This window comes from Caretta caretta, chromosome 3 (assembly GCF_965140235.1).
Source record: "Caretta caretta isolate rCarCar2 chromosome 3, rCarCar1.hap1, whole genome shotgun sequence".
NCBI classification, from domain to species: Eukaryota; Metazoa; Chordata; order Testudines; family Cheloniidae; genus Caretta; species Caretta caretta.
The window spans coordinates 85596866-85618789 of NC_134208.1; the positions used below are offsets into that span (position 1 = coordinate 85596866).

At 42.6% G+C, this 21924-nt stretch overlaps 1 protein-coding gene across 2 annotated transcripts in view; it reads right to left on the reverse strand.

Annotated features, from left to right (window-relative positions):
• Window positions 1-21655, reverse strand: part of SLC22A16 (solute carrier family 22 member 16) — a 52883-nt gene extending 31228 nt beyond the window's left edge. Inside the window, exon 1 of one of the 2 annotated variants that reach the window (XM_075126646.1) lies at window positions 21500-21655. In XM_075126646.1, the coding sequence (XP_074982747.1) occupies window positions 21500-21549 (50 nt within the window). In that variant the 5' untranslated portion in view covers window positions 21550-21655. Of the gene's footprint in view, window positions 1-2159; window positions 2252-21499 lie in introns of those variants that run through there. The other variant, XM_075126647.1, reaches the window with a different exon arrangement.
• Window positions 21656-21924: the final 269 nt, after the last annotated feature.

The following is a 21924-nucleotide window of genomic DNA, read 5'->3' on the forward strand; positions in this document are numbered from 1 at the left end:
TGTCAAAGTCCTAGGCAGCACCTGATCCCAAGTCAGCTTCCAGTCCTCACAATGGACTGGCCAGTCTTTGAAACAGAAAAGCAGATTAGCACTGATAAGGCCTCAACTGGAGTACTGTGTCCAGTTCTGGGTGTCACATTTCAGGAACGATGTGAACAAATTCAAGAAAGTCCAGAGGAGAGCAACAAAAATGATTAAAGGTCTAGAAAACATGACCTAGGAGCAAAGATTGAAAAAACTGGGTTTGTTCAGTCTGGAGAAGAGAAGACTGAGACTGTGCCTACACTGCACTTTCGTCAGTAAAATTTTGTCAGTCAGGGGTGTGAAAAAAACCCACATCCCGACCGACACAAGTTTTACCAATGAAAAGCGCCAGTGTGGACAGTGATTTTTCGGCAGGAGATGCTTTCCCGCCAACAAAGCTACCACCCCTCGTTGAGGGTGGTTTTATTTTGTTGGCAGAAGAGCTCTCTCCTGTTGACAAAGAGTGTAAGATGCGCAGTGTAGACAAAGTTGACAGGTACAGAAAAGGTTGTTACAAGGAGGAGGGTGAAAAATTGTTCTCCTTAACCTCTAAGGCAAGGACAAGAAGCAATGGGCTTAAATCGCAGCAAGGGAGGTTTAGGTTGGACATTACGAAAAACTTCCTACCAGTCAGGGTAGTTAAGCACTGAAACAAATTGCCTAGGGAGATTGTAGAATCTCCATCTTTGGACATTTTTAAGAACAGGTTAGAGAAACTCCTGTCAGGGATGGTCTAGTTATTATTTAGTCCTGCCTTGAGTGCAGGGGACTGAACTAGAAGACCTACTGAGGGCCCCTTCCAGTCCTACACTTCTATGAATCATTGGTCAATGAAGTCAATGGGAGCTTTGCATGAGTGATGATTTCAGTATTTCGCCATGCCAAGGCCCTTGGGATTCTGTTGGACAGCCTGCATTAAGAGATGGCAACATTCAAGACTCTTGGTGGCTGACCAAAAGATAGTGGCTGCATAGCTCCACAGTTTAAGCTGACACAGCAACAGGCACAATGGACTTCTTCCTTCAAACACCTCCTCTTATTTGAACATCCTACATATTTATTGTCAATGCTAGTTTGTACATTCTTCAGCAGATTCATGCCAAGTATCTAGATACTACAGAGAAAGATGATAGTGCACTTCAGGTCACTGATTGGTATCTCATGAGAGTTTTGTTACTGGATAATCTTTCCTTTAACAAAGTTAATGGACAACCTTGTCTTTAATTATGTTAAACATTTTCCAGTTTGTGCATTCACTGCATGAAGCAATCTTTATCTATACACCAGGGGTGGGCAAATTTTTTGGCCCAAGGGCCACATCGGGGTTGCGAAACTGTATGGAGGGGCTGGGTAGGGAAGGCTGTGCCTCCCCACACAGCCTGGCCCCTGCCCCTATCGACCCCCTCCCACTTCCCGCCCCCTGACTGCCCCCCTCAGAACTCCCAACCCATCCAACCCCGTTCCTTATCCCCTGACCATCCCCTCCTGGGACACCCCACCCCTAACCGCCCCCCAGGACCCCACCCCCTATCCAGCCCCCCCGTTCCCCGCCTCATCCAACCGCCCCCTGCTCCCTGTCCCCTGACTGACCCCCAGGACTCCCTGCCCCATATCCAACCTCCTGGCCCCCTTACCATGCCACTCAGAGCAGCATGTCTGGAGCCACGCCACCCGACCGGAGCCAGCCAGGCTGCCCAGAGTGCTACTATGCAGCGGCGTGGCTGCAGGGGAGGGGCCGGGGCTAGCCTCCCAGGCCAGGAGCTCAGGTGCCAGGCAGAACGGTCCCGTGGGCCGCATGTAGTTTGCCCACCTCTGCTATGCACACATATCAATTGACTTTTATAACTGATGACACAGTTATTTGTACTAGGCCACCCAAATTATGCAGACTGAGAATCACCACTCAGCAGATCAGGGTAACAAATCTTTACTAAGGAAAAACACCAAAGCAAGCAATGATCAGTTACTTTACACATGGGAAGCTCACTAGACCACCACCACATACACTTCCAGGACCAGTCAGCTTTAGCTTTAGCTTCCCTTTGTTAGGCTGAGTGTGAAGAAGCATACCTCCATCCCAATCCGGAGAAGGCGAATGAGCTCCTCTGGGCTCAGTCTCTACCAAACAAACATACCTGCAGAATCTGCTCCAGCTGGATGAAGAAAGCTGAAAAAGGAGATATGGTCACAGGAAGGGGCAGCAACCAGGAGGAAAGCTGCTGTGCCTTAGAAGGAGCTGACTCTTGTGACAGAGTAGCCACCCGCAAAGACTTACCAAAACCCAAAAAGACCTTTGAAAGGGGGAAAGGCTCAGAAGCTGCCTGAGTGTGACCCCCAAGAAAGGCTCTGCCTATCATGACTATTTATAACTTTTGTTATCTTTTCTTATGAATATGTATAATTTCCCACCCCGTCAGGTCTTTTTCAGCTCTCTAACTGCTTTCATCGTCTGTTGTCCTCACAAACATGATTACTCTATGTCTCTCCTACACATACACAACACTAACCATGATTACTCTGCAATTTCTTAAACGTGTGCAGAACTGCTTATGCTGAGCTGTTACATATTACCAGAATAGACTCAGGCTTGAATACGCCTTTGCTCCCAATGTTGTGCTGCAACACCTGCAAATGATAATCTAACTGATAAGCATTTTTAGGTCTGTCAGCTGTTCCATTACAGAGCTTTAGTTGCACACAAGACATTACCTTACTTCTCGGCCTATACCCCTTGGTAAGGCACATGAACAGATTGACAGGTTTTATTAAGGTAGCTTTTTAGTGAACTCTTATCAATATGTCATATATAAACACACACTGTTAATAAGCATATTTAAAAGCATCTTAAATATGTTCTCTCTCTCATTACATATATTGACTGAACTTCACCATTTATTTCTTTATAACTTGGCTTGGCAAGAATAAATTTTTTTTGTAGTTTTCACAGAGAACGATTTTTTATTTTTAAACATTATTTTTCAATTTTTATCTATTGTGACAAAGTTCCTCCTCTACCTTGGTGGGTCTTGCGCTTATTGGCAGATTTGCTCGCCTTGGAGCTTCACGGCAGCCCTCAGTTTGGCCATTTTCGGGAACGCACAGTCCAGGTCAACTCCTCCTGCATCTGACCAGGAGTTGGGAGGATTTGGGGGGGAACTTGGGCCCGCCCTCTACTCCGGGTTCCAGCCCAGGGCCCTGTGGAATGCAGCTGTCTAGAGCGCCTCCTGGAACAGCTGTGCGACAGTTACAACTCCCTGGGCTACTTCCCCATGGCCTCCTTCCAACACCTTCTTTATCCTCACCATGGGACCTTTCTCCTGGTGTCTGATAATGCTTGTACTCCTCAGTCCTCCAACAGTCCACGTTCTCACCCTCAGCTCCTAGTGCCTCTTGCTTCCAGCTCCTTACACGTGCACCACAAACTGAAGCGAGCTCCTTTTTAAACCCAGGTGCCCTGATTAGCATGCCTTAATTGATTCTAGCAGCTTCTTGATTGGCTGCAGGTGTTTCAATCAGCCTGTCTGTCTTAATTGTCTCCAGAAGGTTCCTTATTGTTCTGGAACCTTCCCTGTTACCTTACCCAGGGAAAAGGGATCTACTTAACCTGGGGCTAAGATATCTGCCTTCTATTACTCTCCTGTAGCCATCTGGCCCGACCCTGTCACACTATTTTAATTTCCTCAGTTGTGCAAAATTATGGGTTTTAAGCATTTTTTCCTAATTTTATCTATTTCAAATTTCACAGTTGTTGGAAAATAAGGGAGGATGGGCTTAGGGCAGTGCTGAAAGTGAGACTACAGGGGGCTCCCAGTGTGATCAAGGGGCCCAAGACACGTGGGTGCAAGGTGTGGGGTAGACTGTAGTGCTGGCCAGTGGTGCCGAGACCCCCAGCCAGGGCTGCAGTGCGGAGGACCAGCCACTGGCCACATCACTGCTGAATGGCTCGTGCCCAGAGACAGACCTTTTACTCCTGGCCAGTGGGTGAATGAGGGCAATGACAGCAGGGCTGCAGAGGGCTCCCTGTGCAGCCAGTGACATTGGATCCTGGGGGTGGGGGGCACTATACGTGAGGGAGGCTGTACATATTGACTGTTATCGATGTATTTGTTTTTGTCTATTTCTGTGTGTCAGGTGAAAATGACATTTACAGATGTCTAACGATTTCACTCAAATCCTGCCAAGCCTATTTATAACACATCTGCTCTATAACTGTTAGAGCTAAAAACAAAATAAAAAAGGGGAAAAATATCAAACATAAAACCAAAAGCCAAATATTCAATGGCACACATTAAATATCTAACATGCACTTGATAAACTTGAAAATCATTATGAAATAATTTTATATCTTACACTACTAATATGCAAGCAACCACAAAAGACTCTAATACTTCACAAAGGTAGAGCTGGAATCAGTCCCATTTCATCATAAATTGTTAATTTGTCCACTTCTCTCTCTTCTAGATAACACATCTTGAGAATATTTGTCATGTAATTTAATAAAGGAAACTGCACAGCTTTAAAGTTCTTCCATTTGTTTTGAAATTAATAGAACCAGTGCTCCATTTCCAACATCCACTATGCACAAGAACTACATTTTCACAACCATTTATGTTTTAGCATTTGCTACTTCTGTATTATCTATTTCTAGATATTATTTCTTGCAGGGAGAACTCAATACTACTACTACTTTTGGTAACACTATTTTCTATCATTATGTTTGTATTTTGAAGCACATCCCAATTCCAGATTTTCTGTTCCCTTTACATTATACTAGTTTCACCAACACAGTGTATGAGGCAATAATTTCATGGCCCATAAACTGAAAGGAGTCTAACAGAATAGGAGTTTATACCATGTTTCCATCAAATTACAGGTATAAGGCACTCCTTTAGGTGTACAATATTATTTAGTTTCATTCTTCCTTTTCTATTTGGTTAGTAGAATGCTTTTTCTGTTTATCTTTATGGCTTATTTTATTATTTTTGTTCAAACTATGTAAGCTTTAATAAATTCTTTTTGCAACTTTTTTCCACTGAGAACCCTGAAACAAAACTAAGTCCATGATGCCTTGAGTTATTTATTTTTTTTCTATTGGAAAGCTATGCATCTGGAAATATAGGCACAAAGAAAAATTATGAAGACCCCCAACCCTCTTCTCTTTGATATTGGACAGTGATATAAATCCTCTACTCTGAAATAAGTTATAATATAGCAATCCATTTTCTGTAAGAACACTTTCCCAATTACTTATGCCTTAGTATTGCCATAATTAAAGACTGTCCCTTAAGAATACGCTCCTTATTCTTTGTCCATAGTATAGTAAAGGGAGATCTGGTTTTAGTCAAATCATTCTGCATTTGGATCTAGGGTAAATTATTTTAATTTTTATTTCAGTCTGCTATTCTGAACTTTGTCCAATAATACTGTTTATAGTTTGGAAATCCAGTTCCTCCCTGCATGGAAGAGAAATGTAAATTTTCCTTTTGACTTGAGGGTTCTTAAAGATCCATAAAACCCTACTTGCATTTTTTTCTAATTTTTCCAAGATTATCTTTGGTATTTTTACTAGGAACATGTAAAACTAGTTCTGACGGGTTGGGTCACAGAGATCCCTTTGGGACTGCCATCTGATGTGCTGAGACTATCTCTGAGCCCGTTTTCCCTGCCAGCTTGGGACTTCAGTGCTCTGTCTTTTGGAGCCAGATATGCTAATCTGCTGCAACACAGACCCAGAGTCTGACCCCCGCCCCCAAAGCTACAGACTTAACTGAAAAAAGCTTAGAAAGGACTCCTGACTCTAGCACCCAGATACCCAGTTCCCAATGGGATCCAAATCCCAAATAAATCTGTTTTACTCTGTATAAAGCTTATACAGGGTAAACTCAAATTATCCGCCCTCTATAACACTGATAGAGATATGCACAGCTGTTTGCTCCCCCAGGTATTAATTACTTACTCTGGGTTTATCAATAAACAAAAGTGATTTTATTAAGTATAAAAAGTAGGATTTAAGTGGTTTCAAGTAATAACAGACAGAACAAAGAAAGTTACCAAGCAAAATAAAACACAACATGCAACTCTAAGCCTAATACTTTAAGAAACTGATTACAGATAAAATCTCACCCTCAGAGATGTTCCAATAAGCTTCTTTCACAGACTGGAGTCCTTCCTCGTCTGGGCCCAATCCTTTCCCCTGGTACAGTCCTTGTTCCAGCTCAGGTGGTAACTAGGGGATTTCTCATGACTGCAGCCTCCTTTGTTCTGTTCCACCCCCTTTTATAGCTTTGGCATAAAGGTGGGAATCTTTTGTCTCTCTGGGTTCCCACCCCTCCTTCTAAGTGGAAAAGCACCAAGTTTAAGATGAATTCCAGTACCAGGTGACATGGTCACATGTCCTGTGAGACCCCAAGCCTTCATTCTTCCCAGCCTGACTCACAGATAGGCTTGCAAGTAAACGGAGCCATTTACAACCAGTTGTCCTAGTTGATGGGAGCCATCAAGATTCCAAACCACCATTAATGGCCCACACTTTGCATAATTACAATATACAGAGTTATATTTCATATTTCTAGTTTCATATACAAGAATGATACATTTATACAAATAGGATGACCACACTCAGATTATAAGCTTGTTATGATACTTTACAAGAGACTTTTTGGATGAAGCATATTCCAGTTACATTATATATTTCTTTATTAAAGGAGCCCTTTATTATTATAAGATATTATATTTTGGGGTAAGTATAAAATATTTGTTTTCTAATTGTCAGACCAAATCAATATATAGTTCAAGAAAGCCCTCAGAAAAGGCCACTCAGATCAAATTTCTGTTTCTTTATCCAGGCTGAGGGGATGGAATTTAATGTACACCGTAGATTGTCTGAGTACTGTTTTCCAGAGATTAAATATGTCTGCTCTTTATGAATCTATCAATTGTTTAACTACTGCCTCTAATATTGTTGGCAATACACTGGCAAAATTTGTGATGTGTACATTCAGAAGGGAAATTGGCCCTTAGTCAACTGTTGGTTTTTCCTTCTTGTGTAATGGTGTGGTGATAGCATGCTACAGTTTCGGGGAATATACCCTTCCCTTGTATTTTAGTACAGACCCTGCCCAATAAAATGATTGAGTTCTTCTAAAAAGTTTTGCTTTTGCTTCTTTTTAGCAGTCTCGTTCTGGACTTTTTGTTTCAAGCTCCAGACACTGGTTCATCTAAACTAACTGTATCTTCTTCCAAAAATAAAGGTGTTTTTGTTTTTCTCTAGCTGTTCTGAGGGATTTATACATTGTGATGCATATAAATTAGTATTCAAATCCTGAAAGCTGGTATAATAGCTATTGGATTTTTTGTCATACCTTCCTTGGTTTTTAATTCGACAGATAGCTTTCCCATGAACTCTCCTAAGAGGATGAGACAAAATATTATCAGGTTTATTGACCTTTCTAAAGCAGGATCTTTTGATTAGCTTTATTGTGACTTTGGCTCTTTAGTCAGCAGAAAAACTGAATTTTCCCCTTACATTTATTAATATTCTGTATTGCTCTTGGCTTTTTGTATCCTTATGTAGAGCAGATATTCTTTTTGTTTCTTCTCTTTCAAGGAAGCCAATTCACAATTTTTTTCTTTATTGCTAGATATTTAAAGCCATCTCCCTAAATTACAGCCTGTTTTCTATCTTCAGATTGTACTGTAATCATCTCATTTTACATATTCCAGAATTTCTCTTTTACTCAATGTCACTACCTATGTATCCTGCACGAGGATATTGTATAATATCGAGTTCTTTCCTTGTTTTTTCTCGTTTTTAGTGGATTGTACAATAGTCCCCCTCTAGCGGCATTATCTGAAATAATACTATTGGCTATCCCACCAATACTATAATACTATGATCTATCCCAAGGTTGTAGCCCTTGGGAGGTCAGCAAGTTTTCCCATGTATAATACTGCAGTCCATCACAATTTCATCTTGTTTTATTCAACATTAGATATACTTCCCTGGCTCTTTCTGAAAGGCATATGAGATTGATCTCATGATTTGTTCAATTGCAGGCATTTGTACTGAGCTCTTTTTAGTGCTCTATTTCAATTGCTTGGGTCTATGCAAAAGCAAAGCTTGCATGACTCCTCAATGGCTACGTGCTGTTCATTTAATTTGGGTTCAGTGACTTCAGCAATTGTGACAGAGTGCTGGCCAACCGCAGCTGTACGAGCACTCTGATCATTAAATCATCAATTACATTGCTCAGGAGTCATCCCTAAGGCAGGAAAGCTGTGCCTAATTTATAGATTGGAATGGTCTGAGGAGAGCCCCCAAAAGCTAATTATCCCATTACCAAAGAGGGGGACAGGGAGGAGAGAGATTGGCAGGCTCTTCAGTGTCGAAGTCAGGAAAGATCTCAAAGGGGGAAAGATACTTTCAGTCTCTCCCGCTCCTTGGCAAAGTGTGTGCCATTGTAAATACAGAGCTGCACAAGTCTCTAAGGGTGGTGGAAAGGACACTGAAAATAAATTGCATGAGGTGTTTGACCAGAAGGTCTCCAAGCAGTTTGTGGCTAGAAAAGAGACATGAGCGGGATGATGCCCTGTTAGACAAGGGGGGTTTGTCTGGGGTCATAGCCAGCAGGAGGGTTCAGTGGCCTCGACACTGGAGAAGACCCTGCAAAGGCTAGTGAAACAGCAAGAGGAGATGCAGAAGACTCTGTAAGGTTTCCAGCACCACCTGGAGAGGCTGACATTGCTTGCCTGGTAGGCAAAGCAGCAAGAGAGTCTGCAGGGCGTCATCAAAGAGCAAGAGAATGTGCAGCAGCAGTTACTGCAAAGGACAGTGAGTCCCTTGGTAGGGAATGGCAGCTGTGCACAGGGACTGGGCCCTGGAAGATGGGCTGTTATGGATGATCCCACTATATTCCTGGGTATCTTTCAGATGGTGGCTCTGGGTGCAGGATGGGACAGAGGAGCCTGGACCCTGCGGCTAGGGAAGGCCAAGTGGCCTATATAGCACTAAGGGTATGTCTACATTGCAATGCAAGGCCAGGATTAGTGGGACTTGAGTCACCTGAGCCTGGTTAGCGAACCCAGGGCTTGAACATCTACACTGATTGTTTACCCTACAGTAAGAATTTTCTAAACCAGTCTCAAACCTGGGGCTCTGCCATCAATGCTGTAGCACACAGATCTGAGTCAAAAGCCCTTTGACTGTGGTGCACTGTGGGAAAACTTGACAGTTCACCTGCCTACTACAGAAAGTTTGAACAGCCTGACAACACATCCTGCTGAGCAGACTTTTTGGTCTGTGTGCTCTCAGCTCCCAGAGCCAGCAACATGGAGGAGGAACTTTTTGAAGAGCTTCTCTTGCTTGCTCTTTCACTCCCATGTCAGGAAATGGACAGAACTTCCATGAGGCACTAGTGGACATTGCAGCGGCACTTCCTGACTCACTAAAGGCACCTGACAGAGCCTATGATTAAGCAGGAAAAGAAGGAGAAAGAGGTAGGTGATGACAGAGATGTGGCAGACTTGAACTGGCTGATGCTGCTCATGACACTCAGTTTAGCTGCTGATGCCCCCCTACGTAGACTGGGGCTTCTGGCACAGGGCTACAAGCACAGATCAGTGGGATCACATGGTCATGCAGACCTGGGATGACCAGCGGTGGGTCCAGAACTTTCACATGAAGAAAGCTACATTTCTGGAAATTTGTGAGCAACTTGATTCAACCCTCCAGGGTAAAGATACATGCATCAGAGAGGCCTTGCTGGTCCAGAAGCAGGTTGCTATAACAATCTGGAAGCGGTCTACCTCAGACTGCTATTGGTCCATTGCCAACCAGGTTGGGTTTGGAAAATCAACTGGGGGTGAAGTGCTGGTGGAAGTTTCTGATGCAATCAGGGGTGTGGTTTACCCCACGGCGGCAGACATAAAAATCCATGATGCCAGAGTTTTTCACTGGTCATATACATTCACGGACAGGCTGGGATACTAGTCCCACCAAATGATATGGTCATAAACAGAGTTACTGTCCCCTTTTATATTCTGGGAGACCTCGTGTACCCTCTTTTGCTTTTGGCTTATGAAACTGTACCCTGAATTCAGAGGACCTGGCAAAAGAAAGTTTAATTACACTCTCAGCAGATGTAGAATGGTTGTTGAATGTGCTTTTTGTCCTCACCCATAACTATTTCACATTTGGGGACAATGTATACCTTCAAATCAGCAGCACTGCTATGGGTACCCGCATGGCCCCACAGTATGCCAACATTTTTATGGCTGACTTAGAACAAAGCTTCCTCAGCTCTCGTCCCCTAATGTCCCTACTCTACTTGTGCTACATCGATGACATCTTCATCATCAAAAAGAAAGCAAAAGAAGCCCTTGAGGAATTCCACCATGATGCCAACAATTTCCATCCCACCATCAACCTCAGCCTGGACCAGTCCACACAAGAGATCCACTTCCTGGACACTATGGTGCTAATAAGCGATGGTCACATAAACACCATCCTATACCAGAAACCTACTGACCACTATTCCTACCTACATGCCTCCAGCTTTCATCCAGACCACACCACACGATCCATTGTCTACAGCCAAGGATCCATTGTCTACAGCCAAGCTCTACGATACAACCACATTTGCTCCAACCCCTCAGACACAAAAACCTACAAGATCTCTATCAAGCATTCTTACAACTACAATACCCACCTGCGGAAGTGAAGAAACAGATTGATAGAGCCAGAAGAGTACCCAGAAGGCACCTACTACAGGACAGGTCCAACAAAGAATATAACAGAACACCACTAGCCATCACCTTTCAGCCCCCAACTAAAACCTCTCCAGCGCATCATCAAGGATTTACAACCTATCCTGAAGGAAGACCCATCACTCTCACAGATCTTGGGAGACAGGCCAGTCCTTTTACAGACAGCCCCCCCAACCTGAAGGAAATACTCACCAGCAACCACACACCACACAACAAAAACACTAACCCAGGAACCTATCCTTGCAACGAAGCTCGTTGCCACCTCTGTCTACATATCCGTTCAGGGGACACCATCATAGGACCTAATCACATCAGCCACACTATTAGAGGCTCGTTCACCTGCACATCTACCAATGTGATATATGCCATCATGTGCCAGCAATGCCCCTCTGCCATGTACATTGGTCAAACCGGACAGTCTCTACGTACAAGAATAAATGGACACAAATCAGACGTCAAGAATTATAATATTCAAAAACCAGTTGGAGAACACTTCAATCTCTTTGGTCACTCGATTACAGACCTAAAAGTTACAATTCTTCAACAAAAAAACTTCAGAAACAGACTCCAACGAGTGACTGCTGAATTGGAATTAATTTGCAAACTGGATACAGTTAACTTAGACTTGAATAGAGACTGGGAGTGGATGGGTCATTACACAAAGTAAACTATTTCCCCATGTTTATTCCCCCCCCATCCCCCACAGTTCCTCAGACGTTCTTGTCAACTGCTGGAAATGGCCCACCTTGATTATCACTACAAAAGATTTTTTTCTCCCCGCTCTCCTGCTGATAATAGCTCACCTTAAGTGATCACTCTCATTACAGTGTGTATGGTAACACCCATTGTTTCATGTTCTCTGTGTATATAAATCTCCCCACTGTATTTTCCACTGAATGCATCCGATGAAGTGAGCTGTAGCTCACAAGAGCTTATGCTCAAATCAATTTGTTAGTCTCTAAGGTGCCACAAGTACTCCTTTTCTTTTTGTGAATACAGACTAACACGGCTGCTACTCTGAAACCTGAAATCCCACTGTAGATGTCTATGGAACAATTTGGATTTGAGTGACATTAATTCTGTCCGCATTACTAAGACTTCCTGTGCTCTTTACAATCTTTGTGAAGCCAAAGGTAAGCCATTATTTCCTGAATGGACCTATGACAGCAAGGGGCTGCTGAACTAGTACACTGAGCCCAGAAAATGCACCAGCCACAGCTGAAGTGGGATACACCTGGGCAACAGAAGCCAAGGACCCTTTGTGCTCCCATATTATGGACTTGCATGGCCCAATGGAAGAGGAAGAATAGTACCTTTATGAATGTGCTTGTGGGAGTGACTGATTGCCAGGCAATGTACTTATGATTGACATGACCGCTTATCAAATGGGGGGTGGGGTGCTGATTCACAGTATGGATCAATGTAAGGAAGTGATTGAAGTATGGATTGATTTAGCTAACTGTACAGAAGATACTAATTTCTAATTGTCCCTGATCTTGTGTTTACCTTTATGATTTTAAATACTCATTGTGTGATGCAATGCATTGATAGCAATACATTTTCTTGATGAAATAAAAAACTCTATTTATAAACATGTATTAGAAAAGTGCAATATTCACCTATTGGCAGGCCGGTCAGCTGCCCGTACCACACCAAAACACCAGTAACAACAGAACCTTAAAGAAAAAAAAATCTCCAAACCAAAAGTACATGAACAAGTGCAAATAGTGAAACCATGTACAAGATAGATGCGCCCTACCATGGCATGTCCCCTGGTCTTCTTTCCCTTCTTTCCCTGTTTGCCATGAATTTGGCACTGACAGAAGGAGATAGAGGCATCCACCAGAGAGGTCAGTCAGAAGACTGCATGGAACAAAGTTGCCCTGCTCAGCTCCTAAGGGACCCCTATTGGGAAGCTATTTATATCATAACAGAAAGATGTGGTGCTTTGTTTGAACCTATCAGAGAACCAAAAAAAGAAAACAAGTTTCCCTTGTTCAGGGGAATTATTCATCGGAGAAGATCCTCACAGCAGCTATTCAGCATGACTAGAGTATCTCTGGCACATCAGACATCACATGCCAAACATGCTCAATCAATCTGGAAGAATTCTTCAAGTATGAGATTCAGGCATTTCTACAATAAGTACCCCACAGGAATCAAACACATGAATGCACGCAGATAGACCTTATAAGACATCTAGACAACAATCAATCACCACTGAAGTTCCACTTGTCCTAATGACTTTTTACATGACAATATGAGCTGGGGCAACAGTTCTGTGCAGATGCTATCACTTGGCACAATTAAGATGTTACACTGATGCAGTTTTTCTGTCACACATCCACTCCCAACTAGAACCCATAGGTGGACACTGATTTGAGATACTTAGTTTCTAGAAGGTTTGAAGCAATCATTTGAGAGAAATGTGGTGATGGTGTTCATAAATATGCATTTTCCAAAGCTCTATACAAGTAAATAGGAATAGCTCCTGCAAATCAGAGGAAACAATACTAAACTCTTGAAGCTACCAGGTTAAAATGTTGAGGGAAACTGTGTTATTTTCACCCTTAAGGTACAGCACTGGGTATAATCCATCATGCTCATATAATATTTGCATCATGTTCCATGTTGCAGATGCAGCTTATCACGTACATTACAAAATAATTAATAATTCTGTAGAGACAGCCATTGTGGCTTTTTTCAAGTGAATGTTGTACATGACCAATTACCCATGAGTCTGAACTGCTTTTGGGTTTGGTAAAAATTATAGATTCTTACCAGTCTGTGAAACACAGCCCACAGCCCTACACTATTTAACATTTTTATCATTGACCTGCATGAAAATATAAAATCATCACTGGTAATGTTTACAAATGACACAAATATTGCGGGAGTGGTAAATTATGAAGACTGACAGAAATGCTACAGAGTGACCTGGATCACTTGATAAGCTGAGAGCAAACAAACAATATTTTTAACTTTAATTTTAATACGGCCAAATGAAAAGTCATACTTTGAGGAACAAAGAATGTAGTCCTTATTACAGAATGGGGGACTCTATCCTGGGAAACAGTGACTCTCACAAGGACTTGGGGGTCATGGTGGATAATCAGCTGAACATAGCTCCCAGAGCAATGCTGCAGTGAAAAGGGCTAATGTTATCCTTGGCTATATTAATGGAAATATCAAGTAGGAGTAAGAAGGTTATATTACCTCTTTATTTGGCACTGGTGTATCTCCTCTTCGATCTCTATTATTAGATCTTGTCTTAACAGATAAAGAGAAACTGATCACAGAAGTAAAAATTAACGGTTGCTTAGGCACAAGTGATTATGACTTGATCACATTTACAATGTGCACGCAGAATTAAGGTCAGAACAGTAATATATACACTTAGTGCTTTAACAGGACTAATTTCACAAAGCTGAAAACAATTACGAGCCATAGCAACTGGGAGGAAGAATTTAGTCAGGAAAATGTGACTGATAATTGGGAAGTATTTAAGAACACTTTACTAGATGCACAAAAAGCCACAATTCCACAATCAAGGAAGGTGATGGTACTGGTTGAAAAAATGACCTGTTTTAGAGTGGAAGTGAAAGCCGGTATAAAAAAAAAAAATCACAACATACAACAAATGGAAAAAAGGGGAAATTGATAGTAATGAATATAAATCAGAAGTTAGGAATTGTAGAAAATTGGTAAGGGAAGCAAAGGGACTCAAAGAGAAATCTATGGCCAGCAGAGTTAGGATAATAAAGAGTTACTTAAATATATTAAGAACAAGAAGAATCCTGACAAAGGTACTGGTCCATTACTACATGAAAATGGAAGTCTTATCAATAATAATACAGAAAAGGCAGAAGTGTTCAATAAATATTTCTGTTCTGTATTTTGGGGAAAAATAAATTATGTAGTCTCATCATACGGCGATAACACTCTTTCTATTCCACTAGTATCTCTGGAGGATGTTAAACAGAAGCTAATAAAGTCAGTTTTTTTAAAATCAGCAGGTCCGGATAACTTGCATTGCTGGATCATTAACGTTGAATTTGAAGAAGTCTTGGAGCAAGCTAACACTGTGCCAATTTTTAATAAGGGTAAATTGGACATCGATCCCAGGCAAGGTAATGGAGCGTCCAATATGAGACTTGGTTAATAAAGAATTAAAAGGAGGGTAATGTATTTAATGCAAATCAACATGGGTTTATAGAACATAGATCTTGTCAAACTAACTTGTAGTCTCATAAAAAAAAGATATGAAGTTTGGTTGATGAAGGCAATAATGTTGAGATAATATAATTAAACTTCTGTAAAGTGTTTCACTTGCTACTGCACAACTTTTTGATTAAAAAACTAGAACAATATTACAGATACTGGATATGAACATGAGGCTGAAGAGGATCCTAATGGGAACAGGAAAGAATCCGCTCATTGTTCTTCATGATGGAACAAACGATACTGCTAGATTCTCCCTGGGATGCATTAAAAAAAGACTGTGCTAGGCTGGGGAAGACAATTAAAGAAATGGAGGCTCAGGTGATCTTCAGCGGGATTATATCTTTCCCTAGAGGAGAAGAACAAAAAGCAAGACAAGATGATGATGATCAGCAAATGGCTCGGATAACAGTGCTATAAGGAGGGCGTTGGGATATTCAACCATTGGGAGGCATTCACAGACAGACAATGGTTCTAATTGGATGGACTCTACCTGAGTAGAGCGGGAAACAGATTTCTGGGATGGAGGTTAGCACAACTGATTAAAAGAGCTTTAAACTAAGAATTTAGGGGAGATGGTTGGGAGATACTCATGTAATCTTCACACCCGATTCTAATATTGAGTGGAAGGAAAATCAAGTAAAAGGAGCACAGCAACAGAGAAAGGAACAACAGAGGGTAGGAGAATAGACAACAAAAGGAAAGATAGAGCCAGTACTACTGACAGTGACAGTCAGGTAGGTGATGATGGCAGTAAAATGATTACCTAAATTAGGCAAGGAATACGCATGAAGCCAAGCAGAAACAAATAAGATGTCCGTACATCAATGCAAGAAGCCTGAGTTAACAAAATGGAGGAACAAGGACTATTGGTGCACGAAGTGGAAATCAGATATTATAGGGACAACAGAAACATGGAATAGTAGTCATAACTAGAACACAGGTACTGAAGGGTAGGTGCTGTTCAGGTAGCTGTAGAATAAGGTGGTGATTGGTTGAGTTATCTCCAGTGTCAGTACGCCAACATTTTTATGGCTGATTTAGAATATCGCTTCCTCAGCTCTCATCCCCTAACGCCCCTACTCTACTTGCACTATATTGATGACATCTTCATCATCTGGACCCATGCAAAAGAAGCCCTTGAGGAATTCCACCATGATTTCAACAATTTCCATCCCACCATCAACCTCAGCCTGGTCCAGTCCACACAAGAGATCCACTTCCTGGACACTACGGTGCTAATAAACAATGGTCACATAAACACCACCCTATACCGGAAACCTACTGACCGCTATTCCTACCTACATGCCTCCAGCTTTCATCCTGACCACACCACACGATCCATCGTCTACAGCCAAGCTCTGCGATACAACCGCATTTGCTCCAACCCCTCAGACAGAGACAAACACCTACAAGATCTCTATCAAGCATTCTTACAACTACGATACCCACCTGCGGAAGTGAAGAAACAGATTGATAGAGCCAGAAGAGTTCCCAGAAGTCACCTACTACAGGACAGGCCTAACAAAGAAAATAACAGAACGCCACTAGCCGTCACCTTCAGCCCCCAACTAAAACCCCTCCAACGCATTATTAAGGATCTACAACCTATCCTGAAGGATGACCCAACACTCTCACAAATCTTGGGAGACAGGCCAGTCCTTGCCTACAGACAGCCCCGCAACCTGATGCAAATACTCACCAACAACCACATACCACACAACAGAACCACTAACCCAGGAACCTATCCTTGCAACAAAGCCCGTTGCCAACTGTGCCCACATATCTATTCAGGGGACACCATCACAGGGCCTAATAACATCAGCCACACTATCAGAGGCTCGTTCCCCTGCACATCCACCAATGTGATATATGCCATCATGTGCCAGCAATGCCCCTCTGCCATGTACATTGGTCAAACTGGACAGTCTCTACGTAAAAGAATAAATGAACACAAATCAGATGTCAAGAATTATAACATTCATAAACCAGTCGGAGAACACTTCAATCTCTCTGGTCACGCAATTACAGACATGAAGGTCGCTATTTTACAACAAAAAAATTTCAAATCCAGACTCCAGCGAGAAACTGCTGAATTGGAATTCATTTGCAAATTGGATACTATTAATTTAGGCTTAAATAGAGACTGGGAGTGGCTAAGTCATTATGCAAGGTAGCCTATTTCCCCTTGTTTTTTTCCTACCCACCCCCCCGACGTTTTGGTTAAACTTGGATTTATGCTGGAAATGGCCCACCTTGATTATCATACACATTGTAAGGAGAGTGGTCAGTTTGGATGAGCTACTACCAGCAGGAGAGTGAGTTTGTGTGTGTGGTTTTTGGGGGAAAAAAAAAAAGGTGGGGGGGGGTGAGAAAACCTGGATTTGTGCTGAAAATGGCCCACCTTGATTATCATACACATTGTAAAGAGAGTGGTCACTTTGGATGGGCTATTACCAGCAGGAGAGTGAGTTTGTGGGGAGGGTGTGGGGGGTAGAGGGTGAGAAAACCTGGATTTGTGCTGGAAATGTCCCAATTTGATTATCATACACATTGTAAGGAAAGTGATCACTTTAGATAAGCTATTACCAGCAGGAGAGTGGGGTGGGAGGAGGTATTGTTTCATGGTCTCTGTGTATATAATGTCTTCTGCAGTTTCCACAGTATGCATCCGATGAAGTGAGCTGTAGCTCACGAAAGCTTATGCTCAAATAAATTGTTTAGTCTCTAAGGTGCCACAAGTACTCCTTTTCTTTTTGCGAATACAGACTAACACGGCTGTTACTCTGAAAACAGTGGTCTAGGACTCTTTGCATGGCATAGATACATGCTTTACAGTAGCTGAAAGCCTATGCTGGCGTACAGGTGTAATTCATAAAGTCAAAATGCTGAGAACTTCAAAACTGAAAGGTAACTGACCGTGAAATCCAGTGATGATCCAATCTATTCTGAACAAAAAGAGCTGTGAACGATGCTTGTAGCTGTTTCCACTGATTCACGCTGACTCAATGGGCATTCTAAGCTTCAGAGTGACACACACAGTGACAATCCTAGAATCTTATTATATAGATTATAGAAAGACTGTAGTCTCTTCATTGTTATGGTTATGTGTAGCTCTGTTAGAAAGTGGACTATGACCACCTGTTTCTCCACAGTAAATTGAGTGAACCAAAACCAATTGTCCTTAAATTTCTTAAGCATGTGTATTCATATCTGCCAGAATTGTGTATTTTGAGAAAGTCTGGAAGTAATCTTTCAAGGCATTTTTGAGATAAGAGAGGTTGGAAAATCAAAAATACACTCTGTACAATTATCTTCTTTTTCTCTACGCAAGGAATGGTGTCTGAGTACTTTTGAGATGGTTGGGTTTTTTTGTTATTTGATTCATCTTTTGTGAACATTGGGAATTCCATGAGGCCCTATGAACATATAGTAATTTACAACGGGGGGGGGGGGGGGGAGGAGGGAATATGGCCACAACAAGATCTGTGAGCTATGACATAGGAGAGGGAATATAGGACTCTATATGGGAAGGAGGAGTCTAGAAAAGCTCTGAGTGAAAAGGAGAGGGAGAGTCTATCACTGAATGGATGGGCTGGAGACAGATAAGGCCCCAACAAGTGGGAAGGAGAGGGAAGGCCTGGCACATGGAACTCAAATACTGCTGCTAGGGCAATGAGCACATATAAAAGCTTAGATGGAATAGTACAGACCTGGGGTCTGGATGTGGCAGAGCTCCAATGTAGGAATCTCTGGTCCAAAGCAGTTTTTATAAGCAACTCAGTCTCCTGCTGAATTTATAAACACTGGAGTAGTTCTTGCATTGGGTTTCTCTTTGCTCCAAATTGTAACAACTCCACATAACATAGTACAAGTTTTCACACACCAGCAGTGTAAAAAGATTTTTTTAAGTGCAGTAAATCAACCAAAAATCTTGTTAAAATAAAGCTAAGGTAGCAACTGTACTATTAATTGATAAGAATGCTGTAAGAGCATTTCATTTATTAAGCAAAAAACGTAAAGTTAGAAAATTTGGAGTCAGATTTAAAATCAAGTGTTTGAAAGACAGGAATTTAGATCATTGCAGTTCAAAAAAACCTATACATCAGAAAGTGTAGAAATATTTCACCAAGAAATCTACAAATAGGGAAAATCCTGACCCCTTTCCCCTGGCATTTTTCCCAGGGCCTGCTCCAGGCACCAGCGTTCCAAGCAGGTGTCTGGGGCAGCAATCTTAAAGGGGCGGCAGTCCGTATGTCGTTAGAGCGGCATGGTTTCTTTTGCCGTGGCAGCTTGTATCTTCACAGTCCCGCAACGGCAATTAGGCGGCAGTTCCCTTCTTCAGGCGGCAATTCGGCGCGCTGCCTGGGGCAGCAAAAAGTGTAGAGCCAGCCCTGATTTTTCCTCATCTGTTTTAATTAAAGTATAAGCCAAGACTCCCCTACAACCCCACAGAACGCTCTACATACCTACTTGTAAACTGCAACCCACATCCACTAGTGGTTCAGATTAGGGACTGGAATCCTGACTCTCATACATCCTATTGGTATGGATAGCTCATATATTACTCTCTATATTTATTCCAGACTAAACCATGGCTCAATTCACCATTCTGTGATGGGCTAGACACCATACTCTTCTCCATTTATCTTCCCAAAAACCATCAGAGACTTCACACTCCAAATACAGGCCAGAGAGCAACTTTTAAGCCAACTTTCCTGAATTTATGAACCACAGACAGCCTCCCCCACCTCAACTCCCCCCTGGCAATAACATACTCACCTTCATAATATAGGTTTCAGATTCTCCTATTACTGATAGACATCAGAAAGGGAGAATGCAGGTTATTATTATTTATTTTTATTGCAGTTAGTGCCAGATAGCCTCAATCAGGCTCACAGCACCATTGTGTTAGGCACAAGTCAAACACAAATGGACACAGTCCTTTTCTTGATAACAGCAGACCATACTGCTGTAATTCATATATGCACCAGGGAAAATGTAATTTTTTTGTAGTATTAGCTCGGTGTTTCTTTTCAAACATATGTTTTATTTTAATTATTGCAATTTTCTAACATTGGTATTACAAATTATCTTTTTACATCCTTAATGACATATTTTGTTTTGAAATGGCTTTGAACAAAGCCATGTTTTGACTTTTCAGTGATAACAAACCTGTGTATTAACGTACTTTTACAAAAACTGGGATGAGTTGAACAAACGGGAGTGGGGGGTGGGGAAATAAAAGCTATGAAACATTGAGGAACTGCTGAAATATTTTAAATGAAATGTTAAATGCCATAGCTTGAAAATTATTGTCATTTATTTTTATATCAACATTTTGTATGCACATGACAGAACCAATATTTGAATGGCTGTAGGCACCAAAGTAGATTTTGAAAGGGAGCCAAATAAAAAAAGGGATTAGCATTAACCGGGCAAATTTAATGCTTTTAACTAAAAGTGATTTTTTTAAAAAATTAACAGTTGGCCATTCTTTACTGTATGATCTGGAGCTTAAAATAAACCAGTTCCAAAATACTATCAGTCATATTTGGATTGGTCAGAATCTAACTGTGCAAGAACTATTTCAACCATATATAGCACATGATTTATATGAGCTTATAAAAATAGGCTGACTGAGGAAGCTATTTGATTTTCTAACAAGGATTCTCAGCTGTAGTACTATGCATGATTCAAAACTAATAAAACACACCATTAAAGCAGCCATTTCATGATAGATGAAGGAGATCATTTTGGGTTAAAAAAAAAATCTTGTTAGGCAATGATGTCAACCCTAAAAACAATAATAAAACCATTTGAAAAGGTTACTTACATTTATGGGGAAGGGGTTATACACCCATAATAAGCCAAAAAGAAAAGGAGGACTTGTGGCACCTTAGAGACTAACCAATTTATTTGAGCATGAGCTTTCCTGAGCTACAGCATGAAGTGAGCTGTAGCTCACGAAAGCTTATGCTCAAATAAATTGGTTAGTCTCTAAGGTGCCACAAGTCCTCCTTTTCTTTTTGCGAATACAGACTAACACGGCTGCTACTCGGAAACCTGCCATAATAAGCCATGACTATCTGTTTCTCCAGCTGTAACCTCTTGAAAACGTGTATAGCTCAGGCTGAAAACACATTACTAAGTTTTTGTAATGTGGGGGCTTATCCCTGTGAGGTCCTGACCTGAGCTAGTGTAACTCTGACCACATGCCGAAAGAACCACAGCGGCAGCAGGGTCTCGCTCCCGCGGCTCGCAGCCAGCCAGCCGGGCGGGTAGGAGGTAGGTCTGACTCGGCATTTCGAAGCGTGACAGCCCCCAGGGGGGCCAGCAGGGCAGCGACCCGCCACGCTCCCCCTGGCCCGCGGGTCCGGCAGCCGCTGCCTCCCAGGAGCTCCCCCGCTGCCCGGGAGCAGGCTCAGGAAGACTCAGTTTCCCTTGGAAAACACCCGCCCGGCCCCGCGCTGGGGTTCCCTCCCGCTACCTGCCGAAGTGTCCCACGGAGTCGAAGAGGCGCTCCCAGTGCGGAGCCATGGCGCGGGCAGAGGGGCCGCGTTGCTGGCCCGGCGGCGGGCGTGGGGAGAGTCATTCTCCCAGCCCGGCCGGCCCCCGCCGCTCCTCCGCCCACCAGAGCCTCGGGTCCCGGCCGCCGCTAACTCCTCCCCTGGTCTGCACCGCCCCGCCGGAGACACCCCCGAGCCCGCCCGGACACCAGGGGCTGCCACAGAATTGTACCGCTGCCTTCCAGCTTCCCGCTCGAATGATCTCCATAGCCCTGGCCAGATACCCCGGGGATGGGCACCCTCTACACCCCTGCGCTCCGTGAGGGGTCCATTGGAGCCCCTGCCAGGCTGTGAGCAAGGGTGGGCAGGGACTTTCCATAGTGTACACAAGGAGGACTTGTGGCGC